Source organism: Pituophis catenifer, unplaced genomic scaffold, assembly GCF_029215685.1.
Source record: "Pituophis catenifer annectens isolate HBS135680 unplaced genomic scaffold, rPitCat1.0.hap2 SCAF_3, whole genome shotgun sequence".
NCBI classification, from domain to species: domain Eukaryota; kingdom Metazoa; phylum Chordata; class Lepidosauria; order Squamata; family Colubridae; genus Pituophis; species Pituophis catenifer.
Window position 1 is genome coordinate 83,254,771 of NW_027256883.1, and position 24,096 is coordinate 83,278,866.

The window sequence follows — 24,096 nt, forward strand, 5'->3', positions numbered from 1 at the left end:
TACTTTAATACAAGATATGTCACACATACAGAGCAAATAGTTTTAGGATAATATTATTCAGTTTTTCTAACAAAGATTACATCTCTTTATTGACTTTAATGCAGCACCATGGTAAATAAAATGGCAAGCCACAACCATTTTTAAGTCAGTTCAATGTGCTTAATAAACATTTATGTGGAATTTTATCACACCAAACGTCTATTAGTTTATATCACTGGGCGGCTCTATAGTGTGTGACAATTAAATGAGAAATGTAAAATTTGTATTTGTTATTATTGTGTTTTTATTTGCTATTGCAAACCAAAACAAAGCAAAAAACTGAACAGAGAATTTACCATTTTCATTTCAAATTACACATTTCTTGATAGAAGATATTGTTCAATGAACAGTACTCAAAGCACATGAAAAATCTATTCTGGGAATAGCGTCATGCATTTTTCAATCCCTTTATGCTGTTTTCCCAGTGTATTGACTTTCTGAAATAAGTTAACAGCACACACTTTGTCAGTGGCACAAACATTTGAGATTATAGCACAAGTGTGTAATGATATTCTAAGAAAAGCTTAAGGACTTGCTTGGTTTTTTTTACTCCCCATAGATATCCTGCTGGTTTTCCTCACCTCTGTCTTCTACTGTTTCCCAAACTGTCAACTGTGTATAATTGTAGAGCATTGTTATTCTTTCATTACTTGACTACTATGTAAGCAAAACCAATCTCAAAATTCTCCCAATGCCAAAGCTGTTATTTTAAATTTTTCTCCAAATTATCTAAAACATTCAATTCATCTTACTGTAGCCCATTGATTAAGTGTTATTAAATTGCTGATCTCATAGATCAGTGATGACTAACCTTTTTGCTGTTGCGTGCCAAAAGCAGGGATCATGTGGGGGGGTCATGTGCATGTGTACCCACACCCATAAATCAATGCGCCTCACCCCCCATGCCTGCGCGTGCGACCTCCCTGCGCTCCCACCGCTTTTGGCATGTGATGGCACGGTGGGCCCGGTAGGCCCGTTTTTTGCTCTCCCCAGGCTCCAGAGGTTTTCTAGGAGCCTGGGGCGGGTGAAAACTGCCTTCCCCACCCCCTGGAGGCCCTCTGGAGGCTGGAAACAGCCCATTTCCCGACTTCTGGTGAGCCCAGAAGGCCCAAAAATCAGCTGGCCGACATGCTGATGCATGCTGGAGCTGAGCTAGGATAATGCTTGTGTGCCCACAGATATGGCTCCGTGTGCCACCTGTGGCACACATGCCATAGGTTCGCCATCATGGGCATAGATAGTCCATGATCTCCTGGCTCTTCAGGTCTTCCCACAAAGCACCTATCACTGCTGTAATCATCTTCTTTACTGCTAGTGACAGAAGTGGAATTCAGCAGGTTCTGACGAGTTCTGGAGAACTAGTAATGGAAATTTTGAGTAGTTCAGAGAGCTGGTAAATACCACCTCTGATTGGCCCCGGCCCTATCTATTCTCTGCCTCCTGAGACCCAGCAGATTGGGAGGGAATGGGGATTTTGCAGCAACCTTCCCCTGGTTTGGGGAGGGAATGGAGATTTTACAGTATTCTTCCCCTATCACGCTCACCAAGCCACACCCACTAAGCCATGCCATGCCCACCAAGCCACGCCCACAGAACCAGTAGTGCAAAATTTTGAATCCCACCACTGGCTAGTGGTCTTGCTTTCCTTTCTTCCACTTTTACTAGCATTATAGGCTCCTTGAGAGAGAGAGCCAACCTAAAGCTAAAGAGACATTTCCTGATAGTGGGAATAATTAATCAGAGGAATGGATTGTCTCCAGAAGTTGTGGGTGCTCCATCACTGGAGGTTTTTAAGAGTAGATTGGATAGCCATTTATCAGGAATGATATACGGTCTTCTGTTTGAGCAGGGGATTGGATTAGAAGACCTCCCAGGTCCTTTCCAATTCTGTTATACTGTCTTAGTCTAATGTCTTAGTCTAATGTCTTCAAAACATGATAATCTGAACTAGATCATTTATGCTTTCAGTGAGAAATCTGAATGGATTTGTTTTATAATACATTTGTTTGTCTTCTTGACTATCTTTGGTATTCTCAGGACTCTTCTCAAAAGCCAAAATTCAAAACTATCAATACTTTTTAAAAAAAAATCTGCTTTTTTAAATCCAACTTTCTTCTTCATAGAATATAACAGGGAAAAAAGTGCCTGCACATTTCTCATGCTTGTACATTCTAACATCTGAATATCTTTTTCCAAGGCCTTTATTGTTACTCAGTCAAGTGCTAGTCTCTGCTATATTTCTTGATTGCTGGTTCCTTTACTGTTGAGTTGATCCTAAAAGGCAAAAGCTATCTGTCACCTCTATATCTTCATTTGTCAGTTCTAAGGTTGGCTTGCTGTATATGTTGTCACTAGTTTGGTCTTATTTACATTTAATTTTACTGTAGTTCCATTTTTTCTCTATGTTACTTGACTTTCATTACTAGAGCTTCCATTCATTTGCATTTTCAGCTATCAGAGTAATGCCATCAGCACAGCATAGGTTATTTATGTTTTCTCATCCACTTTTAAGACTACACTTATCTTATTCTAATACTGCTTCCCTCAATATATTTCCAGATGCAGGTTGAATAAATAAAGAGTATACAGTCTGTCTTGCATACTGATATTTTTCATTGATAATACTCATTAATCAGTGGGAAACTTTTTTTTTTAATTTAAGGGTATGTTTATATGCATGTATGTACAGGGGTGGATTCTACTTACCTTTACTACTGGTTCACAATGGGAGTTTCTGCACATGCGCAGATTGTCAATTATGACGTCCAGGTGGGTGGGCGGAGCCTCCCACCGCTTTTACTACTGGTTCTAAAGAACCGGACAGAATCGGGAGCAACCCACCACTGCTTCTGTACCTTTATACAACAACATTCCCTTTTCTCAAATTATACCAGTGAAATTATACCAAATTACGTGTTGGGTTTGTGGATACAACTGAGAATCTTAAATAAGATTTGAAAAAATAAATTCTGTATGTCAAAAAGAATAGGATATAATGGGACAAAGCAGCATTAATATACAGGTGAGAATCCACCTGAGGATGATCAACAGCAAATATTTTGAAGGATATGGAATGGCACTGAACTGTGACACTTAATTAGGTATTTTATTCTGAGAATCTTTGTTTTGGATCTTTATTTCCTTTTTTCTTACCCTGACAAGTACATAATAGCCAGAAGCTATGCTGGCTAAGAATACTTGAAGTTCTACAGTAGCCCCAAGATATTGGGAAGATATCAGGTTAAGGAGAGCTGTTCTAAACTTAAAACTCTGGAAGTATTGTATTTTGTTTGAAAATCATTTTTTTCATATTTATTTCTGAGTAGACTGGATAAAGTACTAACATAATAAAATAGAAATAATAAAAAATGAAGGAAAGAAATAAAATATTATTGTTCTAGTATATAAAATTCTTTAAGAGGCAAACAGGATTCTTATATTTCTTTGTTTTATTGTCATTAATTCCTTGAGGTGGGGTAAAGGAACTGTGCACAGTACCTTAGATAGTTACAGACATTATGTGTTCAGGTAGAGATAGTTGTTCTTATCCACAGAATTTCATTAGTCCAAGTTATTTTTGGAAAAAGAATGAGACCTAAATTTGAAGCCTGAGGTAAAATACATGCTTTGCTGCATGTTAAAGAGACAATGGATTTTTTTTTTATTGCAAAAGTTTTACAATTACATTTTCACCCCTTTTTCCCCCCCACCTCCCCCCCAATCTTCCCAACCTCCCTAACCCTCCCTAACCCTCCCCTCCCCCCAAACTTCCCAACCTCCCTAACCCTCCCTAACCCTCCCCTCCCCCCTGACTTCCCTATAATATACTCATAATCATGAAGAACCCTAATATAATAACATAATATAATATAACACTTATATATAAACTTGAGCCCCTCCCTCCCCTGTATAATTTTTCTCTTTATCTCATTACTTTAAAAAATTTCTAGTACATTATTTTCAAGTAAAAGCTATTTGATACTTTCTAGTTTGATATTTGTTCTGAACATATTCTATCCACCTTTTCCATTCCCACTCATAAGTCTCTTGTGAACAATCTTTTAAATATGCTGAAATCTTCGCCATCTCTGCAAAACTGGCCATCTTCAAAGTCCATTCCTCAATAGTGGGCAAAGCTTCATTCTTCCAGTATTTACCTATCAACAATCTTGCTGCTGTTATCATATACAATATCAATTTTGTTTCACCCAATGTAAAGAGACAATGGATTTTTGACACATGTAAACAAATAGTATTTGAATTGGAATAAAATGTTGGAGATAATAAAAGTTCAAAAGCAAACCTTTGAGAAAACCATAGCAGAGTTTTTTATGGGTTTTTTTTTATTCTTTGATTTTGTTTTGTTGATTTTTATTTGAATTTGAATTTTCCTAAATCCAGGTATTTGATTCATTTCACAAACCCAAATCTCATGTTTTTAAATTTTGGTTTCTGAGTTTTCAGATGGTTTTCCAATTAAATAAAAGCATAGAAAAATACCTATATGATGGTTAAATTATTTTATAAAAATAGTTAAAACTTTTCATAAAGTATTGAAACCAGGAAAAATGTTTCCAAAATTGCATACATATACTTCTGTAAATCTTTTTTTTTTAATCTTCAAAGTGATGTGAGAATGGGGTGAATTTAAAGATTACATAATTGAAATTAACATACTCTATTTATCCATCATTATAAGGTTCAAGTGAATATGGCATAAATATCTTTTAAAATGTATGCTTCTTATTTCTTTCTTATTTCATTTCCTATATTTCTTGTATTCTCTACATTTTTACATTTTATAAAATTCTTCTTTGAATGTTTTGTCACCCCCATTTAACAGTTTATGTACAAAGATTTTTTTTTTAAATGGAACAACTGGCATCCCTTGTACTGTATGAAATCAATTAAAAATATATAGTACAACAAATGTGGTATAGTGATCAGAGTGTTTGAGTTCAGAGTTCAAATTTCCTCATTCAAGAAGCTCATGCAGTAATCTAAATTCTTACGGTTTACACTGTTGACATTCAGAACGGAGGTGACATTTGCACACTTGAGCCATTCGGTGAAAAATGTAAAATTTAATGCATATTCAACTGCCAATCTTTAAATCCGGAGCAATCAAGTAATGTAGAATCTGCTACTATTTTGCAGCTGAATAAAGAGTGCTTTGTGTTGTGCATCAGTGTGTGTGTGGGTATGTGTGTGTGTGAATATATTTCCCCTCCTACCTTCTGTTACTGCTGTCTGCATATTATTCATCACGTGATATGCAGAGTTATTTTTCTTTTTAGTTCCATTTGGCTTTTGAATATTGCAGCAGTTTTGCATACTGACTAAGTGATGCAGACCAGTTAGGATTGTATATTATTATGGTTTGATAAAACACAAACATGGTAAGTGCAATGGGCTACAAAACCAGGATGTTGTCATGAAGCACTTTTGGAACAAAGGCAGTGATTTAAATCTTCTTGACCTCTGGTTTTGCTATCCCTACCATAGAACATGTGTTTTCTGGTAGTCTTCCAATATTTCAGTATGGCATTTCCAAGCATTGCTACATTAGTCCTTTGAAATGAAAATGCCAGGTTTTGTTACTTGAATATGTGAAAATGCATACACATATGTGACTTCTTGCATATATGTATGCATGCATACATGCACACACAGACACACAGTTTCTATTCCAGGACTTTACTTTTAGAGGAAGATGCAAAAAGCAATACCATTCTATTTAATATAAATTAATACATGAATATGCTAAACACAACCTTAAAATATGGTCAGTGGATCATTTTAATCTATTTATAAATAATAAGATTCAGATGGGCAAATGGCTTTTTAAATAGTTCATGGCCATTCAAACCATTGCCACTTTGCTTGACCTTCAAAATTTTGTCCCCTCAGTGTTGGTTATCTTCTTTTTTTTCACATTTTTCACATTTTTCACATTTTTTTTCACTTCTTATTTTCACATATTCAAGTAACAAAACCTGGCATTTTCATTTCAAAGGACTAATGTAGCAATGCTTGGAAATGCCATACTGAAATATTGGAAGACTACCAGAAAACACATGTTCTATGGTAGGGATAGCAAAACCAGAGGTCAAGAAGAATTATTGAATCCGTCTTGGTTATTTTCATAGACCTAGTTCCATACAAATCTTGCTCTAGAAATTTCAAGGAGGGGATAAATACGATAGAAGAAAAAAAAATCAATTTAAGCCGAGAGATAACTTAAACCCTATATTTCATTATATTCCATGTATAAAACGCTTTTAAAGAAAAAGTTTCATTTTAACACACCATGATCATATTTTTAAAACACTTTTGTACATTTTCCAACTTAATATAACGTTAAAAACATTCCTCAAAGCTGTAAATCAGATTTATTCTTTGAATTAATTAAATTATATCCAGGAAACATTGTAGAAAAGAAGATTCTATGCAATGTTATCTTTTCATTAAACCCCACCCCATAACCAAATACATTTTTATATAACAGGATAGGAGGTAGATTTTTTTTCTAATTATAATAAAATTGACACTATATAAAGTATTCTTCTATAAATGATTGTTCTCTACTACATAGAGTGAAACTACTGTAGAATTCATCTATAAGTAGTAACAATAAATACCATAAAGATGAAAAATAAGTAAAGCCTGACTCAGTACTATGTATAGGGTTTCCAATCATTTATTACTGATCAAATGGTTCAGGCAGTATCTGGTAACACCAATTACCGGTTTGAAAGTAAGAGTCAACTGTATTTAACCTTCCCTTCAAGGCAATTTGATCAAGGTTGCTTTTGCAGGAACCACATTCCATGCAGAAAATTAAAAGCAGTTATATCTTCTTCATTTCATATCAGTAAAACGTGATTTTGAGCCAGCATGCTTTATTTTTAATGCATTGTTTTAAATTACTGTAAAATATCCATCAAATCATTGGCTGAAAAGGCAGTGTATAGCTTTAAAAAAATCAAATATGAAATGTTTATGTTGAAGCCTGCTTCTAACTACGCTTCATAACAAGGCTTATCCGTGGCTTAAGTGCTTCCAAATGGTTAATGCCTAGCACTACCAATCAAAAGCCATTCTGAACCTTCTTCATCTTCTCTTGATTAGATTTTCTACTATTTTTTCACAATGAAGAGGCTGCTAGGAAGCTGCACGTTATATGTAAGGGATGTTATTGGAGCATTGCTACAGCTTTTAATAGTTAGGGGTCACTCTGGATAGGGCCCTAATATAAGCAGTACTGTACCAATACTAAACTGAAGGTCAGTGGAAGAAATAATTTCCTCAGGAAATTAATGAGCTCTACCTAGGGTGCCAAACCAAGGGTCCTTAAGACAACAGCTTTAGCTCTTTGCTACTTGGCAGGCAGATACGCCTGCTGTCTGCTGTAAATCAGCACATGCTGAGAAAGTAGATGTTGCTCTGAATGAAGCTAGCAGAATTATTACTGGATGCCTTAAACCTATGCCTTTAAATAAGATCTACCAGCTAGCTGGCATTGCTCCGCTTGCTCTTTGCAAAGAAGCAGGAGCATACAGAGAGAGAGGCTCAAATCCACAATATCTAGGCAACACCCTCTTTATGGTCTACAACCAGCTCATCAGAGATTTAAATCCGGGAAAAGCTTCTTTAGGTTGAGGGAAGATTTTGAAGAACTTGAAAGCAGAGCGGATGCATGGAAAGCTACAAACAACCAAACTGGATGGAACCAATGGAGGCGCTGGCAACTGGGTCTGGAGAAAGCTGGGAAGTATGCAAAATCATTGAATAGACCATGTATGGGTACAAAGAAGATCCAGAGGCACTCTGAACAAATGGGACTATCTGGTGGCTTCTGACCTTTGCGCTCGTGTGACATGCAGGCAACACCACATATGTATACCCCTTTTGTGTCCTTATCAGTGTACACTTGATCTCATAGCAGTGTGACAGATCACAATTAATGTTGCTAGTTTCTGGGCAAGATTTGTTTAACTTGTATATATTTTTAACTTGTATTTTATATAGAGAGTAGGTTAGGAATAGAAATAGGATTTCAAAAAAAGGAATAGGAATAGGAGTAGAATGGAACGGAAAAGAACGGAACGGAACAGAACAGAACAGAACAGAACAGAACAGAACAGAACAGAATTATGTTTTCACTTGCACACACTAAAATTCTGTGAATGAAATACAGTGATTGCACAAAAACCTGACCTGAAAAAACCCGGAGCTGGAAGCATTCTCTGTTACCTAGCATGTAGCACTTTATCTTCATTGCCACTTACATACAAGAGAAAACAGATGAACAGAAATCCTATGTGATGGATTTGACAGTCTCAATCCATATTTCTACAATCTTTGACAGACACCGAAACCTGGAAATATATTGGGCCATAATCCATGGCTGCTGAAAAGCATTCAAGCTGCTATATCAAAAACTGAAAGAAAGCTCTGAGACTGCATTTATAGTTTAAATGATAAGAAAGGTTGATCAACTGCAAATCTACAGCAGAACATCAGCGTAAAACTCAGAAGCTTCCTGAGAGAACATTGAAGCCACTGCCATTATCAACCAATCATTTTTACCTGTAAAAATTACAACCAAAAGTTGTACATCAGAGCAGGAAACACAAGAAATGTATGTAAATTAAAAGTCACCATTTTATGATTACCAGAATACTGACATTATGAAAGGAAGCCCAGATTTAAAAACCTTCTTTGGTATAAAATTAAGAGCAGTTTGGAGTGTTAAGAATGCTTATAGATCAATGCAGGAAGTATAGCTGTGCTTATGCATATTAGAAATGTTCTCCTGAATTTCCTGTTCAAGGAAATGTATGAGACTGAAATCAAATAATGGAAATGTTACTAAGTTGAATGTCCTGTACATGCATATATAATGTCATTAATATGAAACTGAGTCCATGTACTTCTTCCTCTTCATGAAATACGAACAAAAGAAATATACTCTTATTTATGTTTCCAAAATGACTGCATTTTGCCTTGCAAAGTCATCCGAAAGGTGCTTTTTCAGGAGGCAACTGAACTTTCTTGTTTTTTCTTTGAAGACATTTCACTTTTCATCCAAGAAGCTTCTTCAGCTCTGACAGGATAGTGGGGAATGGAAGGATTTATATTCCCACTATCCTGTCAGAGCTGAAGAAGCTTCTTGGATGAGAACAAAATGTCTTAAAAAAAAAAAAACCCAAGAAAGTCCAGTTGCCTCCTGAAAAAGCTCCTTTGGGACAACTATGACCTGGATGACTGAGAATCTCTACAGATTCTTGCAAAGTCATGTTAATAAATATTTACATTATAAAGATTTAAATACTAGTAATTGTGATGTTTTACAAACTGTGAGCCTATACACTTGTGATCCAAATACCCATGTCTTTAAAAACAATGTGTGTGTGTGTGTGTGTGTGTGTGTGTGTGTTTGATTTAATAATTTAGTTAAAAATTGCTATTTTTCCATCCAGGAATTGTTCTATTAATTATTTTGCCCTTCTCTTTTTCTGCTGTTAAGCTTCATTCTGACTTGGACAAGGGAGTGGGAAGTGTTAAGTATACATTATCAGGAGATGGAGCTGGTACAGTATTTACCATTGATGAAACTACAGGGGACATTCATGCCATAAAGAGCCTTGATCGTGAAGAGAAGCCTTTCTACACCCTACGTGCTCAAGCAGTAGATATTGACACAAGGAAGCCATTGGAGCCTGAATCAGAGTTCATCATCAAAGTGCAGGACATTAATGATAATGAACCAAAATTCCTTGATGGGCCTTACATTGCCAGTGTCCCTGAAATGTCACCAGTAGGTAAGTAATATTTTAAAGAATTCTTATCCTCAAACATGAACTTTGAAAGTTCATTCAATCTCTCTTCGTTTTTTCTTTTCTTTTCTTTCCTCCCCCCCTCCCCCCCTTTTTTAAAAAAATATATGATACAAATTAAAAATTTGATGCTTGGGCAATTGTAGTTGCTGTTGACACATGAGGTACCTGCCAAATCAGTTGCTTCTGGGATAAGAAAAACTACTACTGATTTTACCTTGCATAGATACTCTGTTTTTCTGTCCTGTCATTTCCACATAAATGATTAATGAGTTCATTATGGTGGTGATAACTAGCTTTTTGTGTATAGTTACATGCAAAAATATAGGCACCCACTTAAATTGTATATTCCCATGAATGAACTTGACTTAACAAATGTGTGTGTTTACACAGAGGTTCAAAATAAGTAGATAGGGAATGTGGGAGGTGCAGAAGTTGGACAATCTTTCAGCCAGTACTTTGTAGTTTCTTCCTTTCTGTAGCCAGCTAATAATCTTTCTACTTTGATTTTTTTCCCTTCAGTTATTCTTGCACAATTCTAACTTCAAACTGTTTGTATGCCTTCCTGCATTCGCTGCATGTTTGAGATCTCCCTTCAGATCTTTAATAATATTGTATTCTGAGGATTGTGAAGCCTGTTCCAAAACCTTTCTTTCCTTTTTTTTGCCCTATAAATACTTCATGGTTGATTTGTAATTAGGTCTTGGATTGTTGTCTTGCTGAAATAATCAACTTTTTAACTTCAACTTTTTCACTGACTGTGGAACATTGCCGTCATGCTGACATTTAGTTGAATCTATTTCCCTTTGCATTTGCACAATATTTCTCCTACCGATGGCTGCCACATAATCTTTAAAAAATTACAGCCACCCTTGTACAATACGTTTCCTCCTAAAATGTCCCATCTCTTTTTCTCCAAATATAAGTTGTGTGGTTGTGGCAGCACAATTCAATTTTCCTTTATCAGTCCAAAAGAACTTTGTTCCAAAAGGTTTCAGGCTTATCATGTTTTCTTTCCACAATTGATGACTTTTCTGATAAAGCCGGATGAACATTCCATTTCTGAAAATTCCCGTGCAATCCAAGGCCCTTTGAACAACTTCTCTGCTGTCAGCTAAACTGTTTATCGAATCATTGACAGTGAATTGGCCATTCTGCTTTGCAGATTTGACTAGTTTTCAGGATATTGTAGCAGTTTTTTCTATGGTTGTTTGCTAGCTTCAGAAGTCCCATATGACTTCTATTTCTTAGTAATATTCTTCATAACTGAAATTGCTAGCTGAAAATGTTTAGAAAAGTTTTTGTGGCATTTGCATCTTTGTAAGAATGAATTATATTTATTTTCAAATATTTAGATGGTTGCTAAAAGTCCATCGTTTTGAAGTTAGCCAGAACCACAATTGTAATTTGAGAGATTAGAAAGATCAGATTTTTTTTCCCCTGTGAAATTGTCGTCATTGAGCTATTTATCTTCGAGACCGCCTTCTACCGCATAGCTTCCAGCGACTGTTAAGATCCCACAGAGTTGGTCTCCTCCGGGTCCCATCAGCTAAACAATGCCAGCTGGCGGGCCCGCGGGGGAGAGCCTTCTCTGTGGCTGCCCCAGCTCTCTGGAACCAGTTACCTCCTGAGATTCGGAACATCCCCACCCTATTGGCCTTCCAAAAAGCAGTGAAGACCTGGCTTTTCCGGTGGGCCTGGGGCCGTTGATCTCACTGTTGCAATCTGGCGAGATCCGCCCATGAATGGTGTGAATGGGTTTTAATTGTTTTTAATGTTTTAATTTTTAATGTTTTTATATATGGTTTTTAAATGCATTGAAAGCCGCCTTGAGTCTTTGGAGAAAGGCGACATACAAGTTGAACAAATAAATAAAATAAATAAATAAATTTATACACCCACTGAGTCAATTATCTTATTGATAAATTTAAAAAAGAAAAAAGTAACACTGCAGCAACAATGTTTAATCATATTTAGTGTTCTCTTCTGAATTTATAAACAACTGTGCAAATTAGCAAATATGCATTCAAATTTGGAGGGGAAAAAAGTTGTGTTTCACTTTGTACCATAGCAAGGTTATATATCAAATTCTGTTTGTAGGAAATATTGAACATACAATTTCACCAGGATTTTGCATAAATGTTGTAAGCAGCTTTATATGTAATATTGTGGAAATGTGAGCTTGCACATTTAGCAGAAGCAAACAATTGGTACTGAACCCAGAAACTGCAAAATAAAAAATAGGGAGGCACTGCCATGTGAACCACATACCATTTAAGTAACTACATTCTAATGGTGTCCTAACTTTGGATAAACTTTAATTTAATGATAGCATTTTAAATGTACATCAACTTTATTTTGATTCATATGTTACCATCAAAGATGTTATAGAATAATGGCCTGGCCTGGCCTGAATAAAAATAAAGGCCTAGATTAAGAAAAAGCATTAAAAGGTGCCAATATACACAGTCCACATGCTACTCTTATTATCCCAGTTTGCAGTAAACAGCTTTATGGTCACATGGCCCATCTAGCATGAGGCTTACCTAAGGTGACCAGATTTTAACATTGGTAAAGAGGAACACCATTGTGGGCGTGGTTTATTTTGTGGGCGTGGCTTGGAGGTCATGTGACTGGGTGGGCATGGCTAGCTGGTCATGTGACCGGGTGGCCATGGCTATGTGTATAGGGACTACTCAGAGGGCTGAAAAAAGTCATTTCTGAAAGGTCCTCACACTTTTGACTGGTCCTCACACTTATGACCATCCTCACATTTATGCCCGTGCAGCATTCTTAACGACCATGTCACTCATTTCACAACTGCTTCTCTTCACCATGGTGATGATAATAATAATAATAATAATAATAATAATAATAATAATAATAATAATAATAATAATAATTATTATTATTATTATTATTTTATTTCTATACCGCCCTTCTCCCGAAGGACTCAGGGCGGTGTACAGCCAATTTAAAAACACAAGACACAACAATAATTAAAAATTAAAATAATTAAATAGATTTGGCCGATTTAACACCCCAAAAATTAAAATACCCCAATTTAAAATTATTATATTGACAGCCCTGCCTGGCAGAACAACAGGGTCTTCAGTGCGCAGCGGAGCACCTGGAGGTCGGAGATCTTACGTATTTCCGGGGGCAGTTCATTCCACAGGGTTGGGGCTCCCACAGAGAAGGCCCTCCCCCTGGGTGTCGCCAGCCGACATAACTTGGCTGATGGCACCCTGAGGAGACCCTCTCTGTGGGAACGGACTGGTCGGTGGCAGAAGACGGTCTCGAAGGTACCCGGGTCCTGTGCCATGGAGCGCTTTAAAGGTGGTAACCAATACCTTGAATCGCACCCGGAAGACCACTGGGAGCCAGTGCAGCTCGCGCAGAAGGGGTGTCACGCGGGCACAACGAGGTGCGCCCATAACCACCCGCGCGGCCGCATTCTGGACCAGCTGGAGCCTCCGAGTGCTCTTCAAGGGGAGCCCTATGTAGAGAGCATTACAATAGTCCAGCCGGGAGGTGACAAGGGCATGAGTGACCGTGCTCAAGGCGTCCCGGTCCAGAAAGGGCTGCAACTGGCGGATCAGGCGAACCTGATAAAAGGCCCCCCTGGCCACGGCCGTCATATGCTCTTCTAAAGACAGCCGTGCGTCCAGGAGGACACCCAGATTGCGAGCCCTCTCTGTGGGGGGCAAAGATTCACCCCCAATAGTCAACGATGGCACCTGCTGACTATATCGGGACGCCGGTAGCCACAGCCACTCGGTCTTGGAAGAGTTGAGTCTGAGCCTGTTCCTCCCCATCCAGACCCGCACGGCCTCCAGGCAGCGAGACATCACATCAAGGGCATCGTTGGGGTGGTCTGGGGTGGAGATGTACAGCTGAGTATCATCAGCGTACAGGTGACACTTCACCCCAAAACCAAGGATGATCTCACCCAGCGGCTTCACATAAATGTTGAACAGAAGAGGCGAGAGGACCGACCCTTGTGGCACTCCCCATGCGAGATGCCTCGAGGTCAACCTCTGCCCCCCTGCCAACACGAACTGCGAGTGGCCAGAGAGGAAGGAAGAGAACCACCGCAAAACGGTGCCCCCTACTCCTAACCCCTTCAACCGCTGCAGCATGATACCATGGTCGATGGTATCAAAAGCCGCTGAGAGATCTAATAGGACTAGGACAGAGGAGCAACCCCTGTCCCGGGCCCTCCAGAGATCATCCACCAACGCGACCAATGCCGTTTTTGTGCTGTGCCCCTGCCTGAAGCCCGACTGGTACGGGTCTAGATAGATAGCTTCATCCAGGTGCCTGGGCAGTTGTCGTGCCACCACACTCTCAACAACCTTCGCCACAAAACGAAGGTTGGAGACCGGATGATAGTTAACTAATTCAGCCGGGTCCAGGGAAGGCTTCTTGAGGAGGGGCCTCACCACCGCCTCTTTCAAGGCGGCGGGAAAGGCACCCTCACTCAGAGAAGCAGTTATAATCCCCTGGAGCCAGCCTCGTGTAACTTCCCGGGAGGCCAGTACCAACCAGGAGGGACACGGGTCCAATAAACATGTGGCGGCACTAATCCTACCCAGAACCCTGTCCACATCCTCGGGAGCCACAGGATCAAACTCCTCCCAGATAATATTCTCAAGACCTACCCTCGTCTCCTCCCCCGGACTCACCCAGTCGGAGTCCAAGCCTTCCCGAATCCGAGCGACTTTATCGTGCAGGAATTGCACAAAATCCTCAGCTCGACCCTGCAAGGGATCCTCCCGCACTCCCCCCCGAAGAAGGGAGTGGGTCACTCTAAACAGGGCGGCTGGGCGGTTCTCTGCAGATGCGATAAGAGCGGAAAAATGGTTAGATTTTGCCGCTTTTATCGCCACTAGGTAGGTCTTGATATAAGACCTCACCTGTGTCCGGTCGGAATCAGAATGACTAGTCCTCCAAATGTTCTCTAGGCATCTTTTCCGACGCTTCATCTCTCTCAGCTCCTCAGAGAACCAAGGAGCCAATTGAGATCGGCATCGGGTCAGAGGCCGCAAAGGCACGACACGATCCAAAGCTCTGGCGGCCGCACTCTCCCAGGCGGCCACCAGCTCTTCAGTCGAGTCGTGAAGAGGGGCCATCAGGAAATGGCCCAAGCTCTGTCAGGAACCTTTCTGGATCCATCAGGCGCCTGGGACGGAACCATGATAAGATAGGGCAAAAAATGTAAAATGTGCGGACAGTCGTAAGTTCAAGGACTGGTCAAAAGTGTGAGGACCAGTCAAAAATAACTTTTTCAGCCCTCTGAGTAATCCATATGCATAAAAGGATACAGCAATAGAGAGGGATGAAGGAAGGGAAGGGAAATTAGAGTAGGAGTGAGGGTAAGAGAGGGAGGAAGAGAGGAGAAGGAGAAAGGAAGAGGAAGTAGGGAGGAGAAGAAGAGGGTGGGGGGAAGAGAAAGTAAGAAGGAAAGAAAAGAGAGAGGTGGTAGGTTTGAGGAGAAAGATTGCTGTACAATAAAAAAGATGAAAGGGAAGAAAGCCAACCCCAAACAAATATAAAGATATTAAGATAAAGAATGAATTGTTAAACTTTAAAGAATAAAAGAGAACAAATATGAATAAATAGCAATAATTAGAAACACACATACAAACATACAATGTATTTTCTTTGAACAGAATATTTGACTGGTTCACAAATTTAAACAGTGTTTAGTCATTTCAATTAAATTTACAATTTCTATATTTCCTTTTTGCCATATTTATTCCTCATCTATTTTTTTAAAAAAATATTTAAAAAATATTTTTTTAAAAATATTAGCCTTCATCCTCATCTCTAATCGTAATCAAATTCAATTTTCCCTTCTATTCTATATTATACCCCTTCCCATTGTCATCTATTTTTATATCCATCCTCACATTGGTTAATTATGTAATTATGTAATACAGTTGTTTAATACAAATTCAATATTTTAATATAAATCAATTAGTTATATAACTATCTTTTTTTGTATATTAATCAATATGAACATGAATATTCCAATTATTTCCATGCAATCCAATTTCTTACAAATCAATTAATTATATTTACCAATAATAATAAACCAAATAATTTCCCCATATATTCCTCCAAACCACAACTTAACCATTTCTGCTTTCAACACAATATACAATTAATACTATCTCAATTATTACAATTCCCTAGTTAAATAGAGCTTTTTTTCTTTTGTGTTTTAAAATCTTGAACTCTCCTCTTTTGCCCTAAATTTCCCATTGTTTGCACCTACCTTTTTTGGTGAGGAAAAAGAAAAGAAATCTGCTGCCTAATTTTCCAACGTTGCAGCAAAGAAGCCAACAGCCTGTTTCACTTTCAGTTTCGTTTTGAGCTTGGTTTGCACAAGGAGAAAAAAAATCTGCTCAAGCAATTTAGCAAGCAGCAAGAGCCCTCCGCAAAACAGCTGAGAGCAAATCAGCTGAGAGTAGGGAAGCCGAGCTAATCAACGTGCTAATTAACCTACACGGAAGCTGTAAGGGGCTGTTTTTTCTATTTTTGCAGGCATGGGTCTACTCATTTGTTTTCTTTTAACACAGAACAGCTGTAGGTCGGCCCTTTGAAGCCCCGCAACAAGAGTTTAAACAGTTTTTTTTTCCTCTAGCCATCAGCTGGGACTCAGGAGGCAGCCGGGACTCAGGAGGCAGAATGAAAAATTGGGACTTTTTTAAAACGCCGCGGGACGCGGGACAAATTGCTAAAAATCGGGACTGTCCCGCCAAAAGCGGGACGTCTGGTCACCTTAGGCTTACCACAAGTCTTCTTTTATTCAGAGACACTAATATCTCAGCATGCAATCTACTTTTTTCACTTCCCCAACTTCTGGATTAGTTTTCTTTTCAACCATCAAATGCAGCGTCTAATTAGACTTGACAGCAGGTGATCTGTAATCAAATATATTGCCATGTTTTAAAAACTAATGAAAGCTGGGAGCGGAGTGACTGCAATTGGAACAGAAAAGTGGGAGTATGGCATTTTCCTTGGTGTTTTATAACAATTTTAGCCTGTTCATTAAAAGTAATTGCAATTTCATCTGCATTGCTTCTATTTGTCAAAGGGTCATTTGAGTTTATGTTGTTTTTGATGGGCAAGATGAGAACCTAAATCATTTAAAGATTACGTCTACTGATTATACTTTAAAAAAATGGCATATGAATTTATGAACCCTAACCTTAACCCTAACCCTTTCTCTTCTGAAGAATATTACTACAACTAATACAGTTACTACTAATAATAATATGATTTTGGCATGTACAAGCCAAATATATTGGATTCCAGTCTTACCTTAACGTTTTAAATTAATCACCAAGGTTTTCTGAACGGCAGGCACATTTATTTTCCCAATATAAGATTTTGCTCTTTAGCATTTAGATTGTTTAATGTTTCAAAAATAATTGCATCTTTGTAGTATGCTAGAAGCAGAAATAAATACTTTTGTCAACTATCTATTACTATATTGAGACAGTCAAAAGGAAGAGTTTTTATTTATTAGAAATCTTGGACCAGGAGAAGGCAAACTGGTGCCTTCTCCAGATTTGTTGAATAGAATGTCGATACAGTATTTCCTTTAATTTAATAATGCTGATAGAAGCTGATGGGAATTGAAATATAAAGTATCGGCAGGATACAAGGTTAACTACTTCTGGTCTTTTATATTTCCTGCTTGGCATTGTATCATAACCAAATGTAAAGGGATTTCATAAAGTTGTGAAGTTCTATCTCAGCCTTTAAAAAAAAAACTTTAACATTATGTCAGTACTGCCAAGAATTACTAGTATATCAATGGGATTTGCAAGTAATTATAAATGCAAGCATTTTGAAGAAATGACACAAACTTAGCACATCTATTTGCATCTTTTCAGTCAATAGTTTTTCAACAAGTTCTTTTTAATTTATATTTTCATAGAAGATGGTTTGAGGTACAGTAGCTTCTATGTAGAGTTTTAGGGTTCTTTGCTATATTTCTAGAAAGTGTGTAAGAGATTTTTAAGATCATTTGCTAAACTTTGAAAAATTGTATGACTGTGTTACAGAAATCCCTATTACTATACCTTAATAATGTATAATTAATAATTTAATCTATAATTTAGCTATAATGGCCCTACCAAACAATCCGTCAGAAAGCGAGGGTCTAACAACAATCCAGGGTTCAGTCAGAGACACATTGGGCATATAGGCAGATCTGGATCTGATCAGTCTTTGGATCACAGGTGAAATACTACTGGTTTGGGGCGGTTCTCCCGAACTGGTAGTAAAAAAATGCTTTGAAAAGTTAAAAAAATAGTTCCCATGATCACGCAGCACAGCTGATCATCTGAACTTTTTTTTTACTTTTTTAAAACATTTTTTTATTTCCAGTTCAGGCAATAGGTAGTAAAAAAATGCTTTAAAAAGAAAAAAAAAGGTTCCAACAATCAACTGTGACAATCAGCTGTGCCACACGGTCCTCGAACTTTTTTTTTACTTTTTAAAGCATTTTTTTACTACCTATTGCCCGAATCAGTATTTTTGTGTAAAGTGTGATAGTTTGTTTTTGACCTCTCTGTGACTCTGTGAGGTTACCTGCTTGTTGCAGGGGCCATTTTGTGTGAAGTCCAGCTGCTTTTGCATTGTGTGTGAGTTAGTTGTGTAGCTGTTGTGTTATTTTTGTGTAAAGTGTGATAGTTGGTTTTCCTGGTCTCATGATCACCAATCTACGCCCACCAAGCCACGGCCACAGAACTGGTAGGGAATTTTTTTTAATTTCACCACTGCTTTGGATGATATCATTATCTGAGATGCCATAGGTGATGTTTTGAGTTCTAAGGAAAGAAAAATCTACTAAAAATTATAATGTTTCCAAGATGAGGAGAAGTGTTGTTAAATTTGAATTTGATGAACATTCCTTAATGTTGCCTGAACCAAATGCAATTTGAATGAAATCATTTATCACCAATGAAGGCAAATATATGTATCCCAGGATCATGTTGCAGGATCCAATCTGGGTCGGTCACAGGTACCAGAGGTTTAGTCTTCTGAACTTTCGGATTCATGCTGGAGCCCAGCCTCGGGGATGGGCTGAGGATGGGCTCCAGCATGAGCTGAAAGCTCAGAAGACTAAACTTTTGGTTATAGTAACCAATCCAGATTGGATCCTGAAAGCATTTCTTTTTATGTACCATGTTCATTTAGATACTGTACAGCTTCATTTCTTTTTGCTCCCTGAATGTTTCCACATGCTTCTTATTTGTAGTGCATACGTTATGCAGATTATTTTTCCCCTCGGTGTTACAGAAATAAGATCTAATAGACTATCGGGAGAGAGACAGTATATAATAAGCTCAGCACAAAGTGTTGTTCTGCAGAGTGAAGGCATTAAAACTAAATCAGCACTACTACAGCTACTCTTCTCTCATATAATCCATCACAAATTTACAGTGCATCGTGAAATATTTTCCACAAATGATGACATTAAGAACCCACAGATACAGCCATTTCTTTTTCCATCTATATACACATAAAGATTTTTAACTCCTAATCTCATGTAGGTTTAATCACATGCAAATATGTTCAAATTTGCAGTTCTTTCAGAAAAGTCCCAAGCGCTGTCACTTTGAGATATCTTCCACGGAAGACAGATGAACATCAGTTGATTCTGCATTTCTAAACAAAAAGGTAATTCTCGACTTACGGCCACAATTGAGCCCAAAATTCCCACTGCTAAGTCAGACAGTTGTTGAGTGAGTTGTGTCTCATTTTGCAATCTTTTCTTGCCATAGTTGGTCTAGCGATGGTTTGGATCAATGGTGGAATTCAAAATTTTTTACTACTGGTTCTGTAGGTGAGGCTTGGCTTGGTGGGCATGGCAGGGGAAGGATACTGCAAAATCTTCATTCCCATCCAATCCGGGGGATGGATACTGCAAAATCTCCATTCCCACCCCACTCTAGGGAAAGAATACTGCAAAATCCCCATTCCCTTCCCACCCCTGGGGGAAGGATATTGCAAAATGTCCATTCCCACCCCACTCTGGGGCCAGCTAGAGGTGGTATTTGCCGGTTCTCTGAACTACTCAAAATTTCCGCTACCAGTTCTCCAGACCCTGTCAGAACCTGCTGAATTTCACCCCTGCTTATTATGTAAAAATGATCGACTGATGTTTAGCATATGCACATATTAAATTATATTTCATGGGGATGCTGCAATGGTCTTAAGTGCAAAAAACTGCCATAAATATTTTTTTTCAGTGCTGTTTCAACAGTCGCTAAATGAATTTTTGCAAGTCAAAGAATACTTGTACTTATAAGAAAATAGGTCTAATGGCATTCATTTTAATGTGATTTAAGCAACCCATGTGGAGAATTACTAACATATGAGTATCTGCTCAGATTTTAAAGTCATTGGCTCTTTTTGGTTACCCAGATACTTGTAAATATTAACTATATTTTATAAAAATTGCTTTTTTCTGGTTACTGGTTGAGTGGTTGAGTCGTTTTCCCTTTTCAGCTGTTGAGTTATTTTTCTCCTCTTTCACAAGGATCTATTTATATTTCTCACATCAAAAAGTAGGCAAAGGATGCTGCCTTCATCCAGGCAGTCTTGTTTTATGACTAGCAATAATAACCCAGTCGTTCAGCTGTCATAAAGACATTGGAGGTAATGAGACCAAGCTGAGATTTAAATAGATTATAATGGATATTTGGCACATTTCCTGGCTATTTTGTTTTAAAATGCTTTTTTCCCCTGTATTCCTTCCCTGGGAATAGAGCATATTACTTATATAGTAACTGAGAAGAATGTAGTATGCTGGTTGTGCAACAGGGCTGGCTGATTTCTAAGACCAAATGCATGTGGATTGCAGGAATCCATCTAGAAATCATCAACCTCGGAGAAAAAAAAGAAAAAAAGAAAGAGTAAGTAGGAGAAATAGCTATTATAGAAGAAAATCAAGGAAGCTGAGCAAAGGAATTAGCAAACCAAACTTGATTAATGATTTTAATTCTAGATATAGAAACATTGGTGAAGGAGGTAATACACAATCTGAAGAAAGGTTGTTCCCTAATTTGCTCATTAGGGAACTGCTGAATGAACAAAAATAAAGAGAAGTCACTGACTTGGAAAAAGACAAACATGTTTAAGATCAAGGTCAGATCTTTCTAGAAATAATAATAATAATAATAATAATAATAATAATAATAATAATAATAATAACAACAACAACAACAACAACAACAACAACAACAACAACAACCATCTGATCAGTGGGTGCAGCACAAACTGACTACCTACAACGCCATGACTGCGTTGCTAAGATCATTCACTGGAAATTGTGTCAGAAGTTTGGATTCGAGTACAGCAAAAACCTCTGGGAACATCAGGTTGAGAAAGTTTTAGAGAATGAGAAACTCAAGATCTTGTGGGACTTTAGGATTCAGACTGACAGGCACTTGGTCCACAACACACCTGACATAACAATAGTTGAAAAGAAAAAAGTATGGTTCCTTGACATTGCAATACCTGGTGATGCACGGATTGAAGATAAGCAGCAAGAAAAAATCACAAAGAACCGGGACTTGCAAATTGAAGTTGAGCGACTGTGGAAAAAGAAATCGTGTGTTGTCCCAATTGTAATTGGAGCCCTTGGAGCAATACCCAAAGGGCTACCCCGCTATTTAGAAATTCTAAATTTACCAGACTTGAACATTTTGACTTTACAAAAAACCACCTTACTCGGAACAGCTTACATCCTCCGATGATACCTTAACAGTTCCTAGGTCCTTGGTTAGGACTCGAGCTGCTGAGCTATTAACCAGCCTCAAAGGCTGTGAATCTCACTAAAGATTAAATAATAATAAGGAGGAGGAGGGGGGGAGGGGGAGGAGGAGGAGGAGGATATCATCTGTAACACCGTCAAACATCCAGGTTTGGCTATCCCAGGTCCTTGGTAAGGACTCAATAGGTAGACAAAAATGCCAAACCCAGTCTGAACATCTGGCAAACTGTGCAATGATTAATAACAATAACATTAACAACAACAGTTCAAGTCCTAACCAAGAATCTAAGGGCTGTTAAGGTAACATTTGAGTTAATAGACAGTTCCGAGTAAGGTGGCTTTTTGCAAAATCAGAAGAAGAAGAAGAAGATGATGATGATTTAATCTTCGATTTGATTCACAGTCTGGGACTGTTAAAACCTTAACAGTTCAAGTCCTAACCAAAGACCTAAGAGCTATTAAGGTAACATCTGAATATATAGGCATTATTATTGTTGTTGTTGTTTATTGCACAGTCAGCCAGATGTTCAGACTAGTTTGGCATTTTTGTCTACCTATCGAGTCCTTACCAAGGACCTGGGATAGGCAGATGTGAATGTTTGATCGTGTTACAGATATCATCATCACAGGATGGAAGCTGTTCCCAGTAAAGCTGCCTTTTGCTATTGACTGATGACAAATTTATCAATGCCAATAGTGTTCAAGTGGTGCTCCAGTTGTTTTGGGATTGCACCCAAGGGACCTATTACTATTGGTACTACCCTTGCTTGCCTTTGCCACGGTTGTTCTATTTCTATTTGTAGGTCTATCTTTTTGTATTTTGTTAAGTGGTATTTCTTGATTAGTTATTTTTTTTTTGTCTTCTTGTTCTTCAGCTTCTTTTCTTTCATCTGTTCTAGCTTGCTTGCATCTGATCTCAACTTGCTGATCTTATCTTCCTGTCTAATCTTCCATTTTTGGATGCACTGGTTTTTTCTCCCTTCTCTGTTGATTTTGCATCCCAAATATTCAGTTATAGCTGCAGCTGTGCTGTACATTATTCAGTTTGTTTCTTGCAGTGAATTGGTGCTTATACTTGATATTGCAGATTTTGCATCTTTTATCATTTGTGCTAGCTATTTCTTTAGAGCAAGCTTCAATGCAGGCAGCCTTATTTTGATGTTTTTGTTTTTTTTCTAGATACTCAGCTATTCTTTGTTTCAATTCTATTACTTCTTTAGTTAGAGGGCTTTGTTCTTCCTGAGACAGAGGAGAGGGTGGCTGGTTTCCAAATGAAAACAATTATATATTTCTGTTGGATTCCTTTACTGCCAACTCACCCGGTTTGCCATAACATATATTTCCTCCATGCAGTTACTGGAATTAAGTTGTTATTGGAAAAGAAGTAGTAAGTAATAGCTACATTGTTCAAGAAGTAAATAAGCTGACTAATGACTAAGTTCAAACTTTCAGAAGAGGGTGATGCTTGCCAGGCATTGAAAGCTGTTTTGATTGTGACTATATTGAAATTTGAAATATTATATTGTTAATGTTCTTATAAATAGGCTATACATTTCAGCAGACAAGATAAACCTAAAAAAAGAAATACATGTACATCCAGATATGATGGGGGGGGCGGTAATTTCCTCTTTTGAAATCTGTTTTATATAATATCAATGAAACCTGAAAAACATATTTGAACTCTTGGAAAAAGACTGCTGGTTTGTCATATTGGAGACATTAGCTTCATATAATTCTTGTGCTTTTGAAGGTGCCTATTGCTCAGTGTTGAGCCTTCTCTTCAAAAGAAATAGCAAAAAGATACCTGTGATTTCCAATATATGATTCTATGAAAGATACTGAAGAAAGTGTAGCTTGAACTAACCAACTTTCTTATTCCTGCTTTGGTTCAGTAACTTCAGAATCATCCTTTTTCCCTGGTGATTTCTACACTGCAGTCCCTTATGGCTACAAGCCAACCAGATAGTTGTCAGCAGATGCTCTGTCATAACTCTCACATGTAGTGATCAAAAAATCCTCTGTTCACAAGCTCTTAGTCCTCAACCAATAATAGTCACTGAACATAATCCAGTGAGACAAAACACCTTACTGCTCAAATAATAAATGATCTTGCTGCTCATCCAGCTGCTGTTGCTTAGGCAGCAGAAGGAATATTCTCTTCTACGCATTTTTTTTTTTTAAATAAACCTTACCCAGTCAAGTTGAAAAAATATGTTTATGATGATAAGATGGTAAATCTTGGCCATCTGGTGCTGGAAAAATATTGTAATAATATATCTGGAAAGAAGGTGATTTGTTTATTGCAAGGAACCTCTAATTATCAGGGTCACACGATGCATGCTAAAAATATGTTTTATTAGGGGAAAATCTGTAATAATGAAATTTGAGGAAATGGTTTAAGAATTCATGCTTTAA

The 24,096-nt window shown here is 37.9% G+C and overlaps 1 protein-coding gene across 1 annotated transcript in view; it reads left to right on the forward strand.

Annotated features, from left to right (window-relative positions):
- The window catches only part of CDH12 (cadherin 12), a 172,330-nt gene that overhangs the window by 55,405 nt on the left and 92,829 nt on the right, over window positions 1-24,096 (forward strand). The window contains exon 2 of the mRNA XM_070942578.1: window positions 9,572-9,866. Coding sequence (XP_070798679.1) covers window positions 9,572-9,866 — 295 coding nt within the window. The remainder of the gene's footprint in view (window positions 1-9,571; window positions 9,867-24,096) is intronic.